Source organism: Clavelina lepadiformis, chromosome 3, assembly GCF_947623445.1.
Source record: "Clavelina lepadiformis chromosome 3, kaClaLepa1.1, whole genome shotgun sequence".
Lineage (NCBI taxonomy): Eukaryota > Metazoa > Chordata > Ascidiacea > Aplousobranchia > Clavelinidae > Clavelina > Clavelina lepadiformis.
In genome coordinates this window covers 2,278,965-2,302,187 of record NC_135242.1, presented here as the reverse complement: position 1 = coordinate 2,302,187, position 23,223 = coordinate 2,278,965, and the positions used below count along the sequence as shown (strand labels likewise).

Below are 23,223 nucleotides of genomic sequence, written 5' to 3'. Positions count from 1 at the left end.
TGTGTCAAAAATGTTAAGTGCGGAGCGCAAAAATGCTCAGACGCGATGGAAATGCGCAGTGATGTGCGGTTAATATATGTTTTGCCATCCCTTAGTATACCTCATCAAGCAAGCTGATGCTTTTGTAGACAAATTAAAAATAAAAGTTGACCCAAGAGTGACAACCTAGGCCTATATCCTGCTTTTTCATTTTGCTATATTATAAAGCTTGTAATAAAATGTTACAAACTTTTCATGTTCTTATTTTGGCTAGTAAATATTAATCAACCACTAGGCCTAGCCTATTACTGTAGGCCTAGTTAGTGTTGATAAGAGAGCTGCCATTTATCAAATTGAAAATTTTGCATAATTGGGAATTTTAAATTAGCAAGTTTGTACTACTTTGCTATATTTATTTATAGGGATTTGTCCCTCTAAAATGAAAGGTTTTCCCCACTTGGTCATTCCATTTGGATGTCATTTCAGTTATGGCCAACTTCCAGAAAATTGGTCGTGTTGGCCTAGATTTTCATCTATCTGTGAAATGAACATTTGCTTGGATTTAGTCAAATTTTGTTATAGTTTTCACAGCAATGTTGCACCCTACAGACTCGTACAGCATTTATGCACCATACCAAAACATTTTGCATTAAGGCAGATCGAATGGTGGTGAACACCTTTTTATAGTCCCAGTTGACTGACAGGATTTGTATTTGAAGCCATAGTTTGAGCGATTCGAGGCGATCACTGAGTTTAAAGTAAATGAACCATCACTTAAAATTTTGCATTTCAGCCAGCACCAGACAGAAATGGAGAAACAGATGAACGGTTTAAAACATAGGGCTATCTTAGTGACTGGTGGTGCCGGGTTTATTGGAAGTCACACGGTTGTCGAACTTCTGGAGGAAAACCGAGCTGTGGTTGTTGTTGATAACCTGTCAAATGCTGCATCACTTAAAGGGAGCCTTCCTCCAGCTATTGTTCGAATTAAAGAAATTGTTACCACGGAGCAGAGCGAAAAACTCTATTTTAGAGAAGGCAACTATGGGAACACAGATATTCTGAATGGGATATTTCAAGAGTTTGAAATCGAAGCTGTGATTCACTTTGCGGGATTTAAGGCAGTTGGCGAATCGAAGAGGCTGCCGCTAATGTATTACAGAAATAATGTTGCCGGCACTTTATATTTGGTGAAAGCCATGGAGGAAAATGGTGTCAAGAATATGATATTCAGCAGTTCGGCTACAGTTTACGCCGAAGCACCTCAAGAAAAATTGCCCCTGGTTGAAGACAGCCCTGTTGGTAACTGCACATGCCCCTATGCAAGCACTAAGCTGTTTATTGAAACGATTTTAAAGGATGTAGTGCAAGCTGACCCAGCTTGGAAGGTGTTGTCCCTTCGATACTTTAACCCTGTTGGAGCGCACCACTCCGGTAAACTAGGTGAAGACCCCAAAGGAATTCCAAATAACTTGATGCCATATATTGCGCAGGTAACTTATTGTGATTGGTTAAGCATACCGTATATATATATAACACCGTACAAGGTATTTGAACCTTTGGTTTAAAATGTTATGACTTACAGTTGACTTAAAACCTTCCGCTTACATTGATATATATATTTAAATGTGTTGTCGTATTTTTACTGTCTCTGTTTCAGTATCTTGGCTGTGATATAAAATAATTAAAAGGTTTTTGGCGTAACCATATGAACGTCACAATGAGATAAACATGCATGTGTTAACAGCTCTATCACAAAGCTTTTGCAAAAAGCCAATTAAAACGATTACATTGACACTTAGGTGTAAACACTATCAGTACTGGTTGTTGCTGAGAACTGTCATAATGAAACTTTTTACAAATTAGGTTGCAGTTGGTAGAAGGAAACACCTCAATGTTTATGGCACTGACTTTTCAACAGTAGATGGCACTGGTGTACGTGATTATGTCCACGTGGTTGACGTTGCTAAAGGTCACACTGCGGCTTTGAGTGCACTGTCTTCATTTAAGTCTGGCTTTCGGGCTTACAACTTGGGTTCAGGGAAAGGAACATCTGTTCTTGAAATGGTCAGTGCTTTTGAAAAAGCATCCGGTGTTCAAATTCCAATTGTGGAGGCCAACCGTCGACCAGGTGACACAGCCATATTCTACTGTGACCCACAACGTGCATTAAAAGAGTTAGGTTGGAAAACAGAGCGATCTGTGCATGACATGTGTGAAGATCTGTGGAGGTTCCAGAAGAAAAATCCCAACGGTTACGTGTCTGATTGTAAAGAAAATTGAGATGTACAAGTGCCTATCATTGCACATTACCTTTGCAATCATCATTAGCGGTATATTGTTAATTTATTTTAGCAGCAGTAATTATTTAGATTTAGGAAAATGCCTTAAATTTTTTTTGGTGAATGCCTTCAAAGCCATTTTTATATAATTTATTATCTCTTAATCCAGGCCAAGTTAATAGTAGGGTGACTATCATGTTATCATTTTTCTATTTTACAATATTGTGAGCTGTGATAATCGTGGTGCTTGATCATACCAAAGACATGCCTTTTATTCCCTCTTCAATGGTATTTTCAAAAGAACGTTATGCAACGCCTTCAGTAAACCTTTGTTCTTCAAACAATGTATTGTCTTCAACCTTCTGTGTTCCATAATTTCTTTATAATCCTTCAAGCTGTCAGTTGTAGAAATGATTATTTTCATATTAAATAGTTTTTACAATTTATTAAGGTACTACGGTCCATGCTTTAACCTGTTTATGTCGATGTCTGAAAGCTTTTAATTCTTTAGTTGTGTTTTGTAACTCTCAAACCATGGCCTTAAATTAATATTTAACGTGTGTTTTGTATTTATAATTATGCTATTTTTGTGATGTACTGTATTAAGATAGCCTAGTTTTCAATTAATTAGGTATTGCTAATTTGTGATTTCTTCAGGTGCAATTAGAATGCTTCATTCTAAAATGTTCTTCAATTTTGTATGTAATTGGAATTCACTGTTTACTTTATATTAAGCGGTTGTACTCAATATTTATTAAACTGACTTCAAAAACATACTTTGTTTTTTTGTTCAGCTCATCTGCTTCGTGTCAACATTAGCTTTGGTCGATGCGATAAATGTTATACGTTTGTATACATGCGATGTGACGCTTATTGTGATAAAAGCTGTGAAAGTAATGGGATAACATTGTTTATCTTTGACCAACAGAAAACTACGCACTAAAACTTGGTAGTTTTATTTCTCAAATGGCTAACTGTGATGGAAGAAGCACTGAAAAACATCGGTTTTCGTGGCAATGAAACCCATGTATAAACAACGAACCTGTTTGTATCTGAAACTAATTACTTAAAAATTAAACCAATCATGGCAACGCAAGCTCGGTTCAAATCCGTTTTCGGAGATGGTCATGATGAAATTGGGAAAGTGCTGGGCCCGCAATAATTCAACCATTTTATTTTTGTCAAAAGCGCGGTGCGGAAGAGAAGATCAAAGTCAGCTGTTACTAGCATGGGCCAATGAACGGGAAAAAGTGACAGCCGAAAGAGCTTGAAACGTGCTCAGTTAAAATTAAGGTAGTAGTTGCTGGAAGCGACTAGCACGTGTAATAAACCAATGTCGCCCATGCGGCGCGTGTTCAACACCTAGCGGCGCTATTGTTGTAATGCTGTTGACCGATTCATCCGCTACCCTTGCTTCTGTTCAGTAGGACGGTTCTTTTGCCATTTCACAAGTTGGATCTAGACGCAATATTTTTAAAGAGGAATATTTGATAGTGGAAGAGCCTTGCCCTGTCCGTAGGCAATCGTCTCTGTCCAAAATGAAGTTGAGATTCTAAAGTTCATTCTCAGCATAGCTTTAAAGATTGCAAGAAATTTAGTGAATGTTAATTTAATTTTCTGTCTGTCGTAAGGTTCAAGTATACTAGTATAGGCCTATGAAAGACAAACAAACGATACACATGCTAATGTAGGCTAATAAATACTGTATGGAGCCAACATCCTTTATCTGCCATTGTACATAGGCTGCTTGCGGAGAAATCAGAGAAGTTTTGATCGACAGAGAGGGAGTTAAAGTTTTGCCTCGGCCCGACTCAAATTAATTGATGAGGAGACACTTTGTCTATCGCTTTTTTCTTTTCCACCGTTGCAACGAATAGTTGGTAGCAACCTGAAAGATTACATTTAGTAATCCTAGTTGATACCATTCAGTTATGTTTGTTAGTAAAGGACTGAGAAGTTACTAAAGGTCTGAAAACATGCACAATTTATCAGAACACATTATAAGCATTTTCCTGCTTTAACTTAAACAGCACTCGTCGTTAAACTAAAAGCAAACCTCACCCTTTCATCTTCAAAGCGTCCTCCACGTTTTGTGGCAGCGGTTGGTCACGTGTTTCAGGTAAGAAGACATTTGATGCGACCGAGAGAAGTATGACAGCTGCCATTCCGAGACATGGAGCAACGGTTTCACCATTCTCTCCTTTGTAAGGGCAACCAAATATAAGTCCGACTTTAAATTCCTAGTTTTGTATAAAAAATAACCTAAAAGCAAGGTTACAGAAGCAAACCTGCATGCAAAATATATGGCGAAATAATTCCTCCAATTCTAGCACAAGCTGAACAGATCCCCATCACCGTTTGTCTTGTAGGTGTCGGAAAGAATTCCACGTGGTAGACGTAGACGATTGCAAATCCGAGGCCAGTCGTAAATCTGCAGAACATGGAGAGGACAAGGACTAGGTGTGCGTTCCCTGTGAAACAAAAATTTGAAATTAGAAATCCTGAAACACTTTCCCTTCAATATATTAACGTGAGTTTCTTTTTTCATAATTACAGGTCGCCGCCAATGGGCTGAAAGCAATTCCCACTGCGCAACCCGTCATTGCTGTCATGTAAGACTTCCTTCGTCCAAACGAATCAACGATGACATGGAATACAATGAGCGCCAGAATTTCCATGGCGCCGCTTATGGCCACATTCACGAACCGATTTCCAGTGAGATTGTTTGCGTTTAAAATAATGACGTAATATGATATGCTTACGGTGCACCTGGAAAACAAGTTATGAGACCTGTTAAAGTGAATACATCTCAAGTGTTGTTAAATAAATTTTATTCTTGAATTGAACACCAATATTTTGACATTTCGATATCTATATATTTTGTCTATATGATGTAGATAAAGCAAACTTGCGTTCTGTTAAGTTTGTGTCGCTGAAACCAGAAAGTACCTAATCTACAAAACTTAATACAGAAAAAATTTGTTTAAGTTTATTGTTCACATAACATCTCAATTACCAACAAAATCCGGCAACTAGAAGGCGTCCCATCATCGTGCGATTCAGCACAAGTTCCCGGCCTGCTTTCAAGTAGCTCTGGGCTTTATCATTTTCGGATGGAAGAAGTTTTTTGATTTCTTCTTTGCTTTTCTGCTTCTGTTTGTTGATCCTGGCAACTTTTCGAAGCACTCTTTCAAGCTCTTCGTCCTTTCCTTTCGCAGCCAACCACAACGGGCTTTCATCAATCAACCTGTGACGAAAGGGGCAAGAAATGTAGGCTAAACTTGACCAAACCAAACTATTCATGAATTTTCGAACATGTTTTACAAACTCACAATGCGTTATATGAAACCTACCAAAAGTCTCATTCGATTTAAACACAAGCGTTTTTATTTTCCAACCTTTTCCTGGTACTTCGGCTTCATTTCCGAAAACACTGTTCATATCATATGACCAGGATGCCGTTGGCCTCGTCATTTTGGGTGTAGGCTATATTTACATCATAGCCTACCTCATATGTTTGCGTTTTATTTTTATTTATCGAATATAGCGAAGACATAAAATTTCTTACCAATAGTAAGAAATGTATGGTATTCCAACCAACCCCGTGAAAACCATAAACCAGCGCCAGTTCCGAGCAAAGTACATTATCGGTCCAAGCACCGTGATTCCCACACCATATCCGGCGCCGAGGACAAAATAAGCGAAAGATCGATATTCTGAAGCAACGAACTCGGAACCTATTTGTTTCAGAATGGATGCATGTAAATATATTCAGTGCCATCGCATAGAAAATGTGGTTTTATCATTATGCTTTTATTGATGAATTTGTCTTTTTTTCATCGCTTAACACTTAGAGTGGTGCGCAATTTACTACCAATCACCATCTCAGTACCAAGCAATACTGCTGCTCCATAATTCACGAGATTGGTCCATCCGCTAAAGAATAACATAGTTCCATAGAAAACTGGTGTTGTGGCGAAACCGGTAGCGAATGCGACAATGAATTGTAGAGCAGTGAACAACAAAAATGTAAATTTGCGGCCATATCTGCGCAAAAATGCTTATTTTTGAGTTGAACTGGGCAACTTTGAAGTGCCGCTTGATGAAACATAATTTCACGTCTGGTCTTAATTACTTTAATTCTAATAAGAAACAATTAAAACTTTATACCTGTCTGAGACGATGCCCCCACACAGCACTCCTACCGTCAAACCCAGCATGTAAACAGACACAAAAAATGGTCTTAGCCATGCTCGGTCGCAAACTAATCCAAACTGTAAAGATGTGATGGTTAATACTATTTTTGGAATGTTTGCTTTGATCTTTTTACCAAGTTTGTCAGCTTTTAAGTAAAATTCATCCTATAACGTATAGAACCATAGTGTAGCATGTACAAACTATTTACAAAAACTATTTTACAAAAATAAAAGTAAACTTCCACAAAGAAGAACCAAATTTCTGCTTTTCAACTTGGTACTTGCTTACCTCTGTTACTACACTGGTTTCTACACCCTCGAAGTGAAATTTTGAGCAGGACACAGTAGTTTGGTCCTCAAACCAGTCCTCTGATGGTACATAACCTTAAAATAGGTTGATTGAGGGCGTATTAACTCGGGTAAATGTAGAAAAGTAGTTTTGAATTGAACCACACCACGTAGTAAAACTAAGTAATGACATATTACAGGAGTTGGAGGTAGATTAATATGCTACGAAAACACCACGCAAATACCATCTAACTAATCAACCTTACGCCCACAAAAATCCACTTACGCAAGCCCAGAGAGATGACCCTAAATTTTCAGCAAGAGTATATTGAAATAATGTTATTTTTAAAAGGCGCGACAATCCTTACTGTGATTGGTCAAATTTTGCAGATATTCCAACGACACGTTGTATCTTGTGCAAGAACTTCTCTTGAAGTTTCCAGTTTCATTTTCTTCGTAAGGAATTGTAAGATTCAAGAGATGTTCCTTCCATTGCTCATCTGAGAAGGTTTCGGCATTTTTTGCTGCTTCCTTTAAAGCAAGGCATGGAAACAACAGCTTTAAATAGAAAACAGTTTAGTTCAAGCCAAAAACACGACGTGAACTGGGTGTTGTAATTTTATAGAGAGCTTATTTACTAGTATTTATTACAAGTGAAAAACTTTTATATTTCCGTGCTTACTTTATTCACAATTGATGACACATCACATCTAAAAGGCGGAGTATAATTGTTGACCAAACTTTGAAGTAAAGGAAAAGCATTTGGAATAGATGATAAGAAAAGCAGGAAACAAAGTCTTTTTTCATAGTAACCGAAATCATTGCTTCGTAAAAGTTTTTTCAGATTCATTATGACGTGGAGTAGAAATCAGATATTTACTATTCAATAGGTTACAACAGTTATATTACACCAGTTGTTCTAATTGACCTGTGAATATAATCATCAGTAACTTAAATATAGGTGTAATGTTGCCATTCATTACCAGACTGGACTTTGCAATGAAGAAATTTCTGAAATTTTACTTGAGCCTCTGAGTCCTTGACCTTTCATTGTTGTGGTATCTGGTTGCTATGATCAGGTTGTATCGGGCAAGATTATTACGAAACTAGGTTGTTTCGAACAGGCATCCGGAATACTGATTCGTACAAAATTTAACATGTCTTAACGACCCAATGCAAACGCTGACTAAAATATGCAATTATCAATGATTTTCTCGTACAGTGCTCACTAAACGAAATTGTGATAAATGAAGGAAGGCTAGATTAGCGATTTTGAACGTTTTTTTATTTTCCTCTCTTACTAATCTCCAACGTTTTCAAACCCTCCCCAACATGAAATTGCAATAGTGGGCAACACTGAACCCATTGCTACGTCATAATGAAAATACCTTGTCGGCATTTACTTGGACACAAACTTGAACAAACAAAAATGTGCCCTAAAAACTAACGAAAATTCAAATTCATTTGCTAAATTATTTAAGAATATACACGGCGGTATATACATAAATGTAGCATAAATCATTTTTGCATGTATAAGTATAACTAGAAAAAGTATAAGTATAAATCCTTTTCTAGTACTGTAAATAAGTGCCAGTATCCAGTTTATTTACCAATTAAAATTTAACCATTGTAAGAAAAGAGAATACTTTTATCAATTATGATTTTTTGGAAAGCCTCGAAAGCCGACATTAGCGAACCCCATCTAAACCGGGTGAGCGACATTACTATTTTAACAAATTTTCAATCGTTATTTACTCGTAAATTATACGTCGTAAACTGATTGGATTTTTACAGGTTAGTAGCAATAACACCCGGCTTCCTGTATACAGGATAATTGTAAAACTAAAGAAAATGCATTTTAGTGTAAATTAAGTATTTCTACAAGTGATACATTTCTAGAAGCTTTTCTTTGTTACGCCGCGCTCCCGTTGTGCTTAACTGCCAGGAAAACCAGCTGAACGGGAGAAGAGAACACAAGAGAAATAGTCAGTCGAGTAAGTTGCGCGTGAACGATTAAACGAAAACGATACGCTTCAATGCGCTCACAGTGGCAGCAGGGAGCAAAAGTATAAAACTGTGACAATATCTCAAAAATCACAAAATCAAACTTTATAAAACAATCATAGACAGGTAGCCGAACACTTTTTAGGAAAAGTCACCATATTTTAAGTTTCTACAACAAACAGTGCAACTGTACGCCACGTTTTGCTGTGACTGTGTACAGGGTCGGCCACACATAGCGTAGAATGTAGATAATATTAAGATGTAAACTTCTTTTCTGTTGTTGCGCCAACTCTTAATCGGATATTCTATTTGCGTCTTATTCTATTTTTAGCTTCTGATGTTTGTTATGAATTTTCTAGCAAATCTATCTGTTCTCGTTTGAGATAACCTAATGTCTCAATTGCCTTCTACCCATAATCACTTCTTTTGGTTGCGAAAATTTATTTAACTGATGCTAACTTTAACAGCATTCCCTACTTTCATGCTTATGATAAAATTTTCTACAGGCGTTTTACGACTTCCTGTTTTCTCGGAAGCGTCTACAAAATAAACGGCAAAGCTTATGTAAAGAAATGACTTGCTAGTTGTTACCAGCTAATATTAACGTTGTTTCCCTCGAGCTCGTTTTGAGCTTTTTTCGGCTTTATCACTTTTTCCTGTTCATTGGCGCGTGTTAGTGACGAATGGCTTAAGTTTTCTTCCCCACCGCTGCTTTTGACGAAAAATAAAATCATTGATTGATTGAATGATTGAAATGACTTGAAATAACTTGAAACGACTTGAAATGACTTGAAATAACTTGAAATGACTTAAAATTTAAATGACTTGACTACGACCTACAACGCATTACATTTATAGCCTAAGGTAATGTGTAGTGTATAGATCTTAATCAGACTTTGAACTTTTGGAAAAGCGTTTTGAATTGTCGATAACAAAAGAATGAATCCGAGATTCTCTCAAAGTTACCAAAATCTTTGCTTCCGAGAAGTTTTTTACAGAATAAATTCAGTTTCAACAAATTAATCAACAAGTATGGAGCAAACTTAAGATAAAGAAACAGAAGTATTTTAATTTACTGAAAAGCCTTGCCTTAAAAGCCCTGGTTAGTACACACAGTTCCTTTACCTGCCGGTTCTAAATCGGTTGTTTCAATTTTTGCCGCAACAGATTTTGCGTCTTTGTTTGACGAATCTTCTTGCAAATATACCTCTCCTCGTTATAAACAACGATGCCTAATTTCTATAGACTTTTCCACATCTCGAATTTTCTTGTCTGCGAAAATAAATTTAGCTGATGCTAACGGCATTATCAACTTTCATGCTTTATGGTTTTATTTTCAGCTGACGCTTTGCGGTTTCCTATTTACCCGGAAGCCTATCAGTTAATCATGTGTTTATACCGGAAACTGCACCAATTCCTGTTTTCTGGAAAGCATTTTGCACCTCACGGTTTATAAGCAGGGTTGCCATGCCGTCCTTATTTTGAAGGTTTGTGTCGTAAAAATATTTTTGTCTTTTTTTCTAAGAAACGTCCTTATTTTCACTTGCGTCCATATTTTTGTCTTATTTTTAGGGCAGAGGTTCCTATTTCGGGCATTTCGACCCCTCTTAGTATGCCATTTTGTACCAAAGAGATACTAAAATTAAGAACATGCAAATAGTGTCTTGTTTTTTTTTTTTAGGAACATTGGTTGCCTTCTCCTGTTGTGCACTGGAGTAGTATCTTTCGTTTCCTAGTCGTCCTTATTTTTTAGTCCAGACCGACGGCAATCCTTTTTATAGGCCAGCGTAATAGGCTGTTCACCAAAATCAATCAACTGTTTATGCTCTATTTGAAGCTCGGTTTGGAAATGGTATAAAACCCGAACCTAACGCGGTCTACCAGTGTACACTGAAAAGATTCCAAGTCGAAGGATTTGGGAAAATTGAAGAAATTAAACTTTTTATGCGTAACCTTTTGTTTTGCTCGCAGAGTTGAGGCGATTACATCAGCCAAGTAATCGAGTAAATGTTAAACTAATGGCTCACTCACTTTCAAAACTCTGAGTGGACTATTGTTACGAATTCATGGATTACGTTTCATACACTTTCCGGTGCTTGGGTGATAACTGATAAGCCCCAAAGCGTTATTAACAATTTCAAACCAACTCATAACATTTTTACAGAAACGTCAATATACAAAAAAGTAAAACAAAGCTTTTGACTACGGCAAGTTGTGCATAAATTATATAACAAGGGCAGGACAGGGCAGCAATTTAAACGTATCGTAAACAAACGTTCATAAACTTTAACTTTTCCAACACTTTATTGCAGGCTACCTCTTCTATAACAACGGTTTGTTAACGTTGTTTCTGTTTCTCGCTTAACTCATAATTATTTTCTGCATTAACGAAATGATATTGTGTCAATAGATAATGCTTGAATGACGGTACAGTCTTCATCCAACCCAATTATTTAATCTTTTTTTATTGGCCGTGCCAAACCGTCAAGTAGGCTAGTTTGCAATCAAATTAATTCTACCTTGATAAATGTTAATCGTTACATAAGACAGAAAAACAAAATATTTGGGTTAATAGAAAATTTATTAGCAATAAACCGAATATTTTTATTTTTTGGTAGTTTGATATCTTAAAAATTGACTGCTTGATTGAAAAGTATGTCCTTGCTACCTTAACAATCGTATAATAATAATCAACCGATTACCCAAAGCGAAAGATATCTACTCGCAAATGCTGATATTACTTAAATAACATTCGATTACCAAGATAATGTTAGCGATGGACAAATAACAGTTAATAACAGATAATCGATCACAAGGGTTTTAGACGTGACGTCAAGTAGAGTCTTTTTCAATGGAAGCCAATTTTCTCACAAAGGAAGGAACCTTTGGGGAAGATGGGGAGGATTTCGTCAAGTTCTATTTACAGACTTTTCCCCATATCTTTTTATTTATAAATGTTATGTAATAGACAAAGCACTTTAGCATTGATTAGTTTATAAAGTAACTTCATGGCATTCCGATCCGTTCAAAATTATTGCCTCACAACAGTTATATTTATGATAAAATTTGCAGATATTTATTTGGTCTCTTGTAGAAAAGTGTCAACTTGAAATTGCAGCAAATAGATGGTGACAAGAGCTAGACGTTTGTCTCCGACAGATGTAAGTTACTGATTGGGGGAGATTTCTTTGCTTCTTTTCTCTCTTCACTTTTGTCAGTGCTGCATAAACTGGTAGGCAACAATCTAACAAATATACTCTTATCTTATGTTTATGTTTACAAACTGAAGGATGATAAATTGATCGAAAGCGAACCTCACCCTTTCATCTTCAAAGCGTCCTCCACGTTTTGTGGGAGTGGTTGGTCACGTGTTTCAGGTAAGAAGACGTTTGATGCGACCGAGAGAAGTATGACAGCTGCCATTCCGAGATATGGAGCAACGGTTTCGCCATTCTCTCCTTTGTAAGGGCAATCAAATGTAAGTTTGACTTTAAATTCCTAGTTTTGGATAAACAAATGACCTAATAGCAAAGTAACAGAAGCAAACCTGCATGCAAAATATATGGCGAAATAATTCCACCGATTCTAGCACAAGCAGAACAGATCCCCATCACTGTTTGTCTTGTAGGTGTCGGAAAGAATTCCACGTGGTAGACGTAGATGATCGCAAACCCCATGTCAGATGTCAACAAACCAATCATTGAAAGCACAACAACAAGAATGTTATTCCCTGTCAATATAAATTAGTTTTGAGACTGATTTGAGAAGAGTTTATCCTTTATAACACAAAACATAAATTAATGTAGATTTCTCATTATTTATACATATCGCTGCCAATGGGGTGAAAGCAATGCCGACTGCGCAACACGTCATTGTTATCATGTAAGACTTCCTTCGTCCAAACGAATCCACGATGACGTAGAATATAACGTGAGACAAAATTTCCATGGCGCCGCTTATGGACACATTCACGAACCGATTTCCACTGAGATTGTTGATGTTGAAAATGATGACGTAGTAGGACATGCTTACAACGCACCTGGAAAGCAGTTTGACGCGCTATACAAAGTAATTTGCATCATAAGTCAAACTTTGATTGTTACGTATGAATGGTTTCTTGTTTAATTTTCGATTTTAATGTTCTATGCCTTGAGCATAGCATAGCCTATAATAAAGACATAGGAACAACTTAAAACTTATGCAAAGGAAAACAAAGCGTACATGTTACCACCACAACTTAGTAGGCTCACATAGTGTACACAAGTTTATATTATGCATGGCAGTTTACTACGAAAGAACGGCGACTATAACTATATAAAATTTTACCATGAAAGACCGGCAATTAGGATGCGTCCCATCATCACACGATTCGATAATATTTCCAACCCGGCTTTGAAGCAACTCTTGGGAGCATCTGTCTCGGATGGAAGAAGTTTTTTGATTTCTTCTTTGCTTTTCTGCTTCTGTTTGTTAATCCTGGCAACTTTTTGAAGCACTCTCTCAAGCTCTTCGTCCTTTCCTTTCGCAGCCAACCACAAAGGACTTTCATCAATCAACCTGTGATGAAAGGAGCAGGAGATGCAACGAAATGCTAGAAGCTATCAAGAGTAATTCATAGCAAATTTAGCATTCTTGATTTAAGCATCTCTCCTTGCAGGCAGCTACCATCAAAACGTTTACAACATACACTTCACATTGTGGCAAAAAAGTATTTTTCATATTATCCAGCCAACATAAATTGTGGCTGGACCCACCAAAAGTAAGCAATGTAGGGGATTCCAATCAATCCGGCGAAACCCATAAACCACCGCCAGTTGCGGGCAAAATACATTATTGGACCAAGCAACGTAACTCCAAGACCCAATCCAGTACCCAGAACGAAATAGACAAAAGATCGATGGATTGGGGGAACGAACTCGAAACCTAATGTTTATAATAACAGCAGAATCAACGTTCGCGATTTTGCCAATTGATGTTTGCCTAATGTCTGCATAATAGAATTAGTGGTTTTGAAATTAATTTCTAGTTTGCCGAAAACATTAGAAGCTTACCCAGTAAAGCGGCTGAACCAAAATTCACGAGGTTTGACCATCCGTTCAGAAAGACCAGGATTCCGTACAAAGTTGGTGTTGTGACGAAACTTGTAGCGAATGAGACAATGAATTGCAGCGCAGTGAACAACAAGAAAGTAAATTTGCGACCAAACCTAAACCCACAAGCATAAGTTTTTTTCATCGCACATAGTCCTATTTTAAGTACAACTTTAACAACTCACATATTATAGAAATATAATTTCTTACCAGTCCGATATAATTCCTCCGCATATAACGCCAAACAGCATTCCCAGCATGTATAACGACACAAAGAATGGTCTCTGCCAAGCTTGATCACAAACTAATCCAAACTGTGAAAGTGAATTTTTTTGTTAGTTTTTCTTTTTTAATTTTTTGATTGAACCAGTCGGCTACATGTTAGCCGATTAAACCGTATTCTACCGCATAAACATTGTGAGTAAACATTTTAAATCAGTATAAATTCTATGCTGTAAAATTTTCTGTAACAGATTGTTTAAAGAGATAAAAATGTAGCTGTCAAAGATTTCACTCACTTCAGTGACCGCGCTCGCTTCTGTACCTTCAAAGTGAAACTTTGCGCATGGAATGACGTCATTTTCATTAATTGTGTTCATCGGTTGCATAAAACCTTAAAGCACAGGACGTTTTCTTTATGAGGTATTTTATTTTATGACATTTACAATTGAACGCCCCCAGCCGCCCCCCCTCCCCCCCATTCACCCTCTAACCCCCACACACACACGCACATTTAGGTCTATACTGATAAACAAAAATTAACGAATGATTGATACTCCAAGCAAAAATAGTGAAATTTGGCAATAAAGCGCAAAACTACAGTATGGAACTAACTTTCCAAAATAAAAAGTAAACAATCATTTTTTCTTACTGTGCTCGGTCAAATTTTGCAGATATTCCAACGACACGTTGTATCTTGTGCAGGAACTTCTCTTGAAACTCCCAGTCTCATTTTCTTCGTAAGGAATTGTAAGATTCAAGAGATGTTCCTTCCACTGCTCATCTGAGGCAATTTCGATCTTCCCTGTCGCTGTCTAAAAATTATCAGAAGCAAATCTGAGTTAGTGATTTGATAAAAATAGGTTATATCTCAGAAATCAAAAACAAATTAAGCCTAACTCATTAAAATATTAATCCCGGGCCATAGTAATGAAGCTAAACCAAACAATACATGAACCCATAGAAATCACCATAACTTCTCATTTACCCTGAAATATTTTTTAGCCGAGAAACGTTTATAAAAATAGAGCACGAAGCGCCGCTGGCTTGAGGTAACGAAGCTAAATGGAACTAATTTCACGGACTGTTGGGCTCAAAATTTCAGTGAACTAAACAGAGGATATTTGTTGCTTGGGTTCAATGTCTTGGTATTCTGGATTGAATCCCTTTCTGCTTGCAAATGCCACTTTTAAGTGAAAAGCAATACAGGTTATTATTAAAACCTTTTTTTAAAGAATGACAGGGAATGAAACACATTCTCAAAATTTAATTTGGATAAATCATTTATTCATATAGATCAGGCCTGGCCAACCCGCGGCTCTTTGCCCGGTATTATGCGGCTCTTTCGTTCATATTGAACCCCCTGAAAGAAAGCACATTTTACCCATTTTAGGCAGATAAATAATACAGAAAAGTAATCTCTACTGGCTAATGTTCAATTGATATTTGCTAAATAATGACTGATTACATAATATTTCGACCCAGAATAAAGATGATGAAACTGAAACAATATCTGGTGCAGTATTATGACGTAATAAGAAAAGGCATCATAAATCATAATGTGTATGATGTGGCTCTTTGCGGTTAACACAGTAAGAAGTGAGGCTCTTAGTCTCTGACTGGTTGGCCACCCCTGATATAGAGAATATAGTATATAGAGAAGAAGTCACCGAAACAAGCGGTAAAACTTTCACCTTGTTTTTCAGATTCTCCACAATTGCTGACACGTCACATCTATAAGGTGGTACATAATTGTTGACCAAACTTTGAAGTAGAGGAAAAGCGTTCGGGATTGCTGATAGCAAAAGTAAGAAACAGAGTCTTTTCTCATAGTAACCGAAATCATTGCTTTCGAGAAGTTGTTTCAAATTCATTATTACACAACTGATAATTATTGGCTTCAACCACTATATCAACAACTACAGGAAATGATCAAAAGCTAAAACAAAGAGCTAAAGTTTTATTACGATTTTTTGAAAAATCTCAAATGTCTACCTTAGTATAATCTATATAATCTCGCTTCCTATTGTTGTGTCTAATCTAAATCTGCTGTACTGTTTTTGTCAAATTCTTTTTTCGAAGTGACTATTTCACCGTACGTAGGCCACGCAGCCCGTTGTTAGCCAGTTTGTTAGGTTGCTAGGTTAGGAGAATGAGTATTAAAAAAGGTGGGTTTTAACTATTTAAGGTTTCATTGACGGTCTATGTATATTAGAAGGTAGATTTCGGGGTTAAGTTTAGGTTAGTATGTTATAAGTTATAACATTTCATTTAGGACAAGAAACTGTGAAGAATAGCTTCGAACGCACGTTTTTTCTGGTGAAATAGTGACAGCCTTCTTTTTTATGCTTCTTTCTTTTACGAGCCTTCTTGCAACCCTCCTTTTATCCTTTCAGATAATGCAACGTTTTCAACCTTTCATACTTACTAATTTTTTGTCCCTGTAAAATATAAGCTGGTACTGAGAGCAAAGCCATCTTTTATGTTTTTGATTCAAAATTCAACAGGCATTTTACGGTTTCCTGATTTCTCGGAAACGTTTCTGAATTAACAGCATGCTTATTCTGGAAACTGTTCATTTCCGGAAAGCATTTTGCACCAGGCGGCTTAGGTCTGTTTACAAAACTTAACTCTTCCAACGAAACCAACTAGTCATTTATGTTCTAAAAATCTACTAACAAAAGGTGTTAAATAATTAAGTAAACTCTCTTTATGGTGTATTAAAAATATGTTATATATTAGCTAGAGTACTGTTCAACCTGGAGTTTCACCAATTCTACGGTTAGAGAAAATAACACAAAAGAAATATGTTATAAGAATATTTTGTTCATAATATGCGTTTCAACTCAGATGTCGTCGCATGTCGACTCAGCCGGAATTTTGAAACTAACTGAACTTTATCGTTCTGGTAGATTTCGTTTAATGTGATTTAACATGCTCTAGCGAGCATTCTTGAGCAGGTCGTAAATTAACACACAAAACCCTTTTTATTACTTCACTTCAAAAAGATAAAAGTCTTTCTTCATCGGATAAAAATCACACTATAGACAAACCGAATTGTTATAGTAGATGAAGTTCCTAATACTGGTTGACCAATTTTTAAAATAAAGGAAAAGTGTTTTGCACGTTTATGATGAAAGAAAGCGTTTTGAATCCTTTCTCAACTAGCAGTCAAAGTGTTGTCTGTATTGACTTGAAATACCTCGATATGGGCAAATTATGATCAGATTTTTAATAAGTATACTATGATACCATGATATCGAATTTCTTTAGTTTTAAAACGCAAACATATTATGACCGCTATGAAACTTGAAAACATTCGAATAAATAAAGTTTAACATGTTTGAATCTTATGTAACTTCTGAAATAATTTTGAACGTGTATACAACAAAAGTTTCACTTAATTTTTTTGCGAAGAATTGGTTTCGAAGCTGATATTATGAAACCGTTGTTTGTTCTGTCGATATAAGTCTATGGCCTTTGTTCTGGGCGGATACTTGACACAAACTTAAACCCTAAGCAACTTAACGATAACACGATAATAGAAACGAACGATAATTGAAAATGTGTTCAGTTTCTTGGTAATCATTAACTCTTTCAACATCCGCAAAAGGTTTCAATTAAAATATAAGACATATCTGCCAGAAAGAAACAGTTGGTTTTATCATATTTTCCTGTCGCTTGTAGTGTCGATTACCTTTAATCCATTGCGCTGTTACCTACGAGCAAGTGTAAGCGATGTCCGCACAAAGTAAGGTAAGTAAGTAAGTAAGGTAAATAAGTAATTAAGTAATTAAGTAAGTAAATAAGTAATTAAGTAAGTAAGTAAGTATGTAAATAAGTAAGTAAGTAAGTAAGTAAGGTGTTCATGCTTAGAGCTATAACTGCATCTCTGAGTTTTATCAGCAACTAAATAAATCTCTTGCAAACAAGAGAAAATCTTTCACAGAAACCAGAGCAGAGTAGTTCTTCAATTAAATTAAATTCACACCGTCGCATACCTGCGCCACCAAACACTACGGCGTTCAAGTTTGATTAGTAATTAACCTAATTGTTTTCCTTAATGGGAGAGATTTGTTTGGGCAAAGAACGTTTCTCACGTTCTGTATCTTTTTGTACCAGACTAATATCGACTTACATAAAAATTGTCGGTATACTGGGAAGTCTTGAGAAATTGTCGACAGCGATAAAACGCCTATTGAATTTTTGTTTCACATACTCCTGTATTGCTTGGGATATCACCACCAGCCTGTGTGAGGTTTCAGTTAATGTAAGTCCGGTCTTCAGAAATGAGTTCAAATCATAAACATAGTCTGGTATGGTTCTGCTGGCTTTGCTGGCTGGCAAATAGACCTACTGTATACATGAACTAATGAAAATTAAAGTTTATTATTATTGTTCAATTAGGCGTGTGAGTTCTATCTCACTTTGTTAAGTAACATATTATCTTACGCAGCTATCAATCGCGACTGTAACTTTCAAGTATCCACAATTCTATGTAATTTGAGTGAATAACATAGTTATACTGTATTCGAAAAGAGTTTTTGATAATTTTCGTACTGTATATTGCAAAAGGACCGCTGACAGCGATTGCAATATTTTGTATTTATACGTCATCAAGTTATTATAATATTATTTAGATGTTTTTTTCCACATTATTCAAACTGCAGACTGACGAGGGCTTTTCTTTTTCATTCTTTGCATTTGTTGCGCTTCCACAGCAATGACTGGTAGATAGCAATCTAATAATTTAAAGAAGCAAAATATTAACAATATATTGCAAACAATAATTGTTTAAAATAAACTATAGAAGCAAAACATTTTAAAGCAAATCTCACCCTTTCATCTTCAAAGCGTCCTCCACATTTTGTGGGAGTGGTTGGTCACGTGTTTCAGGTAAGAAGACGTTTGATGCGACCGAGAGAAGTATGACAGCTGCCATTCCGAGACACGGAGCAACTATTTCACCATTCTCTCCTTTGCGGAAGTAATAAAGTTTAAGAAATTATTAAATAGCAATTTGAACATATAATTAATCTATAACAAAGCAAAAAAGAAGGGTAAGGTTAGAGATCATTGTGTTTATTCGAACAGACAATCTAAAATAACGGATGTTTAAAAAACATTTAATTATTTATACATGTTTAAAAAACAATTATTAAGATAAACCTGCATGCAAAATATATGGCGAAATAACTCCTCCAATTCTAGCACAAGCAGAACAGATGCCCATCACTGTTTGCCTTGTAGGTGTCGGAAACAGTTCCACGTGATAGATGTAGACGATCGTATAACCAATGCTGGTGGTCACTCTTCCAAACATGGAAAGAACAATCACCAATTTTGCGCTCCCTGATAAAACAAATAGTTTAGGTTTTGAGTCTTGGAAACTGTTTTAACCGAAAAACCAAACAAATTATAGATGATTTTTTATCCACAATTTACATTATACATTTCATAATACAACGCCTATATACATATCGCTGCCAACGGAGTCAAAGCAATGCCAACTGCGCAACACGTCATTGCTATCATGTAAGACTTCCTTCGTCCAAACGAATCCACGATGACGTAGAATATGACGGTAGCCACAACCTCCATGGCTCCGCCTATCGACACGTTTACGAATCGGCTTCCGCCCAAATTGTTGGCATTAAGAGCAGCGGCGTAGTAAGACATGCTTACAACGCACCTGGAATAAAATTTAAAGAAACTCTTTGCAAAAAGAACACAGAACCGCAATATACGACTGTTATTGAAAACATTAACATGCTGGTATTGAATATTGTTATAATCATAGTTTAATGTTTCATTAATAGTATGCTTTATATCGCAGTTGTAATTCCTATTGCAATCATGTAAACACTAAATAGAGTTTGCTGCAGATCTTACTGAAAGCAAAACGTTATTAAGCAGCGTAAACCTTGCTGTTTACACGCAGAACATCCTGTACTTATACAACATTTTACCATGACAGACATGCTACAAGAAGGCGTCCCATCATCGTGCAATTCGATATTATTTCACAAATATATTTGAAGCAAGTCTGGGCTTTATCATTTTCGGATGGAAGAAGTTTTTTGATTTCTTCTTTGCTTTTCTGCTTCTGTTTGTTGATCCTGGCAACTTTTCGAAGCACTCTCTCAAGCTCTTCGTCCTTTCCTTTCGCAGCCAACCACAATGGACTTTCATCAATCAACCTGTGATGAAAGGGGCAAGAAATGGTCAAGTTACTAACTTGAAGTTTACTTTGAAAACATTATATTTGCAAATATTACATAAAAATTAAATTTTCTTATGCGTAATGTCGGTGCAATGAGTGAAATAGAAGCTCAAATGAGTTTTCTAACTTTTGGCCGATATATCCTCATTTTCAGGATAACTTATAAAAGCTTATTTCGCACGATAACAAAAAGTAATATCCGACCAATAACCAAGAAACTTCAAAATTGTCCTACCAATAGCAAGCAATGTATGGAACTCCAACCAATCCTATGACCCTCATAAACCATCTCCAGTTACGAGCAAAGTACATTATCGGCCCAAGCAACATAAACCCAACTCCGCTTCCAGCCCCAATGACAAAATAAACGAAAGATCGGTATTTAGAAAGAACAAATTCAAAACCTGTTGTTTGAAAATATAATTATTTCTTTCAGACTTTGTGAAACTTTTAACAATTATGGTCACCATGAGCTGTTACCAAGCAATGCTGCAGCACAATAGTTGACAAGACTGGTCCATCCGTTCAGAAAGACCAGAATTCCATACAGAGCTGGTGTTGTGACAAAACTTGTAGCGAATGAGACAATGAATTGCAGCGCAGTGAACAACAAGAAAGTCAATCTGCGACCAAACCTAAACCCACAAACATTTGTAGTTTGCTGAATATGAACTATACGTACAACTTTATTACACTCATTCTGAAACATAAGTTCATACCAGTCCGATATAATTCCTCCGCATATAACGCCAAACAGCATTCCCAGCATGAACATAGAAAGAAAAAATGGTCTTTGCCAAGCTTGATCACAAACAAACCCAAACTGCAAAGATATTTTTTAATAATTTTATGAAAATCTTTCCACCTTAAAGAACGGTGAATTTATAAATTGTCAATTGTCCACTTTGTGTTGTCAAGTGGCTGCAGCACTGTCAATGTTACACATCAGTTTAGAAACGGCGTTTAAGAAATAATTAAAACTTGTTCTGAAATTACGATTGTGCTTATTTGAAGAAGGTTTTCCACAAATTTCTATCAATCTTTTTCATCGGTTCTAAATTAACACATGCTTGATACGTCCTCTCAGTTCTCAGTATTTGTTCAAAACTTTAAACTTCAACTTCACAAACAACGATTCTACTTACTTCAGTGACCGCACTGACTTCTACACCTTCAAAGTGAAATTTTGAGCAGGACGCGACATCTTGGTGCTGAACTATTTCTTCTGTCAGCACCAAGTCTAAAAATAGTTTTTTATTGCATTGTATTTTTCCATATTTTGTTTGCTTTTTTTGAGGTTGCCCGATTCAACAAAGTACAGTTAGTATTAAACTTACTAATACGCATTTTGTCGAAAGTGATTAATTACGTAATTATGTGAGCGTTTTCCAAACTTCGTTCTAGAATATTCTATGATGGTGTCAGTCTTTAACTAACGATAGGTTAAACTTAAAATCAGCAAATATTCGCATTATGTTGATCGAAGTACGTTGCGCTGCACATTTTGCAATTATGATACTTTAATGAAATTTTGAATATCGATTCACAATTTATCGCATTTGGCTAACTGACGTTAACAATAAGTAATTGAGATTTCATCCTACACTCAAAGAGTCAGCGTTGTCGCAAGACGTATAACTATAACTTGACGTATTACTTGAAGCCGTGTTTTCAATGAGTTTTATAGTTGGAGCAAAAAAATGTTTTGAAATTAATGGAAAGAGCTCGAAAAATCTAAAATAAATGACACAAAATAAGACCTAACTACAGTGTGTTGAGATAGATTCCAGTATTGAATTTATGTGACAACCCCAATTAGCAGCAACCATTTTGGAGCAATATTGAAAACAGACGAAGCTTTAGCGATCATGAAAGCATGATCTTACATCCAGAGCAAGGAGTTTTATCTTTCAAAATTTTGTGGAATATTAAATGGAGTTACAACACGCCATCAAAATGCAAGGAACAATGACTTTGTTATACGTATCTGAAGCATAGCTCTAATCAAACTTACCTGAACAATACTTACAAGATAGCATAGATCAGTAAAAAACATGAATGGGCAAGAACATATGGCACGCATGGGCCACAAAACACAAAATAATTGAAAGTTCGACGCAAAACACTGCCAAAGATTTGGTATCAATTTTTTCTTACTGTGATTGGTTAAATTTTGCAGATATTCCAACGACACGTTGTATCTTGTGCAGGAACTTCTCTTGAAGTTTCCGGCTTCATTTTCTTCGTAAGGAATTGTAAGATTCAAGAGATGTTCCTTCCACTGATCATCTGAGGCAATTTCGATCTCTCTTGGCAACGTCTTATTTGAGAAACGCAATACAGTAAAAACGCGCAAATATGAGAAATTAAGACTTGAAACTCAAACATGAAATAAGTATTCAACAACCGCCATATTTCAAACAAATGATACTGTTAGAGAGAATTAATATTTATTATTTACCTCGTTTTTGACATTATCCACAATTGATGACACATCACATCTATAAGGTGGTACATATTGGTTGACCAAACTTTGAAGCGCAGGAAAAGCGTTTGGGATTGCTGATAGGCAAAGTAAGAAGCAGAGTCTTTTCTCATAATAACCGAAATCATTGCTTTGGAGAAGTTCTTTCAAGTTCATTGTTACACAACCGATAATAATTAGTTATTGGTTGCTAAAAACTTCGTCACAATTAGCAGAAAATTTGCGATACATGTTTGGTAACACATCATCAGTATATCATAGAAAACTTCTTTCTCTGGAATAGCCTACTTACTCACAACTATTCTTTGATTTAAGGCCAACTTGTTTATAGACTTCTCTTTGCTTTATCCATCTTTTTACATTGAAATTTATACATAATGCGGTGCTTGGTAGAGCATAGGCTGCCAAACTGAATTTTATAATTGGCGTTGGATATAGGCGTTATACAGTTTCCTGG

The 23,223-nt window shown here is 36.2% G+C and overlaps 3 protein-coding genes across 6 annotated transcripts; 1 reads left to right on the top strand and 2 right to left on the bottom strand.

The window, feature by feature from the left end:
• The first annotated feature begins 436 nt into the window (after nt 1-436).
• LOC143448495 (UDP-glucose 4-epimerase-like) lies at nt 437-3,037 on the top strand. Its single transcript, XM_076948265.1, has 2 exons — nt 437-1,472; nt 1,846-3,037. Exons 1-2 carry the CDS (start codon nt 789-791, stop codon nt 2,260-2,262), a joined length of 1,101 nt encoding a protein of 366 aa, XP_076804380.1. The 5' UTR covers nt 437-788; the 3' UTR covers nt 2,263-3,037.
• Nucleotides 3,038-3,415: 378 nt separating this feature from the next.
• LOC143448490 (organic cation transporter protein-like) lies at nt 3,416-22,980 on the bottom strand. Of its 4 annotated transcripts, none has more exons than XM_076948260.1 (11): nt 22,743-22,977; nt 22,439-22,601; nt 21,427-21,521; nt 21,001-21,104; nt 20,762-20,916; nt 20,517-20,685; nt 20,028-20,258; nt 19,536-19,750; nt 19,228-19,410; nt 18,897-19,035; nt 3,416-4,149 (listed from the first exon to the last, which is right to left on the bottom strand). In XM_076948260.1, exons 1-11 carry the CDS (start codon nt 22,920-22,922, stop codon nt 4,050-4,052), a joined length of 1,734 nt encoding a protein of 577 aa, XP_076804375.1. In that variant the 5' UTR covers nt 22,923-22,977; the 3' UTR covers nt 3,416-4,049. The 4 variants fall into 4 exon arrangements, with proteins under 4 accessions (XP_076804375.1, XP_076804373.1, XP_076804376.1 ...); XM_076948258.1 differs by lacking the exons at nt 18,897-19,035; nt 19,228-19,410; nt 19,536-19,750; ... (5 more) ...; nt 22,439-22,601; nt 22,743-22,977 and adding exons at nt 4,323-4,461; nt 4,550-4,732; nt 4,816-5,030; ... (5 more) ...; nt 7,114-7,303; nt 7,428-7,690 and having other exon boundaries at nt 3,855-4,149; XM_076948261.1 differs by lacking the exons at nt 18,897-19,035; nt 19,228-19,410; nt 19,536-19,750; ... (5 more) ...; nt 22,439-22,601; nt 22,743-22,977 and adding exons at nt 4,323-4,461; nt 4,550-4,732; nt 4,816-5,030; ... (5 more) ...; nt 7,114-7,276; nt 7,428-7,690 and having other exon boundaries at nt 3,855-4,149.
• LOC143448491 (organic cation transporter protein-like) lies at nt 11,327-16,006 on the bottom strand. The gene is made up of 11 exons (XM_076948262.1): nt 15,753-16,006; nt 14,711-14,873; nt 14,358-14,452; nt 14,050-14,153; nt 13,801-13,955; nt 13,504-13,672; nt 13,076-13,306; nt 12,574-12,788; nt 12,297-12,479; nt 12,069-12,207; nt 11,327-11,993 (listed from the first exon to the last, which is right to left on the bottom strand). The coding sequence occupies exons 1-11, from the start codon at nt 15,930-15,932 to the stop codon at nt 11,888-11,890; spliced, it is 1,740 nt and encodes a 579-aa protein (XP_076804377.1). The 5' UTR covers nt 15,933-16,006; the 3' UTR covers nt 11,327-11,887.
• Nucleotides 22,981-23,223: the final 243 nt, after the last annotated feature.

Bases quoted from the DNA above. Each gene is read 5' to 3' on its own strand.
- LOC143448490 (XM_076948258.1), bottom strand. From the start codon at position 7,595: ATGAATCTGAAAAAACTTTTACGAAGCAATGATTTCGGTTACTATGAA. The intron at 6,309-6,431 runs GTATAAAGTTTT...ATTTTTGCGCAG, and splicing joins GGGGGCATCGTCTCAGACAG to ATATGGCCGCAAATTTACAT. The intron at 5,031-5,277 runs GTAATTGAGATG...CTTGTTTTCCAG, and splicing joins CTAGTTGCCGGATTTTGTTG to GTGCACCGTAAGCATATCAT.
- LOC143448491 (XM_076948262.1), bottom strand. From the start codon at position 15,932: ATGAATTTGAAACAACTTCTCGAAAGCAATGATTTCGGTTACTATGAG. The intron at 14,154-14,357 runs GTGAGTGAAATC...TCACTTTCACAG, and splicing joins AAGCGAGCGCGGTCACTGAA to TTTGGATTAGTTTGTGATCA. The intron at 13,673-13,800 runs GTAAGCTTCTAA...TATAAACATTAG, and splicing joins TGGTTCAGCCGCTTTACTGG to GTTTCGAGTTCGTTCCCCCA.
- LOC143448495 (XM_076948265.1), top strand. From the start codon at position 789: ATGGAGAAACAGATGAACGGTTTAAAACATAGGGCTATCTTAGTGACT. The intron at 1,473-1,845 runs GTAACTTATTGT...TTTACAAATTAG, and splicing joins TGATGCCATATATTGCGCAG to GTTGCAGTTGGTAGAAGGAA.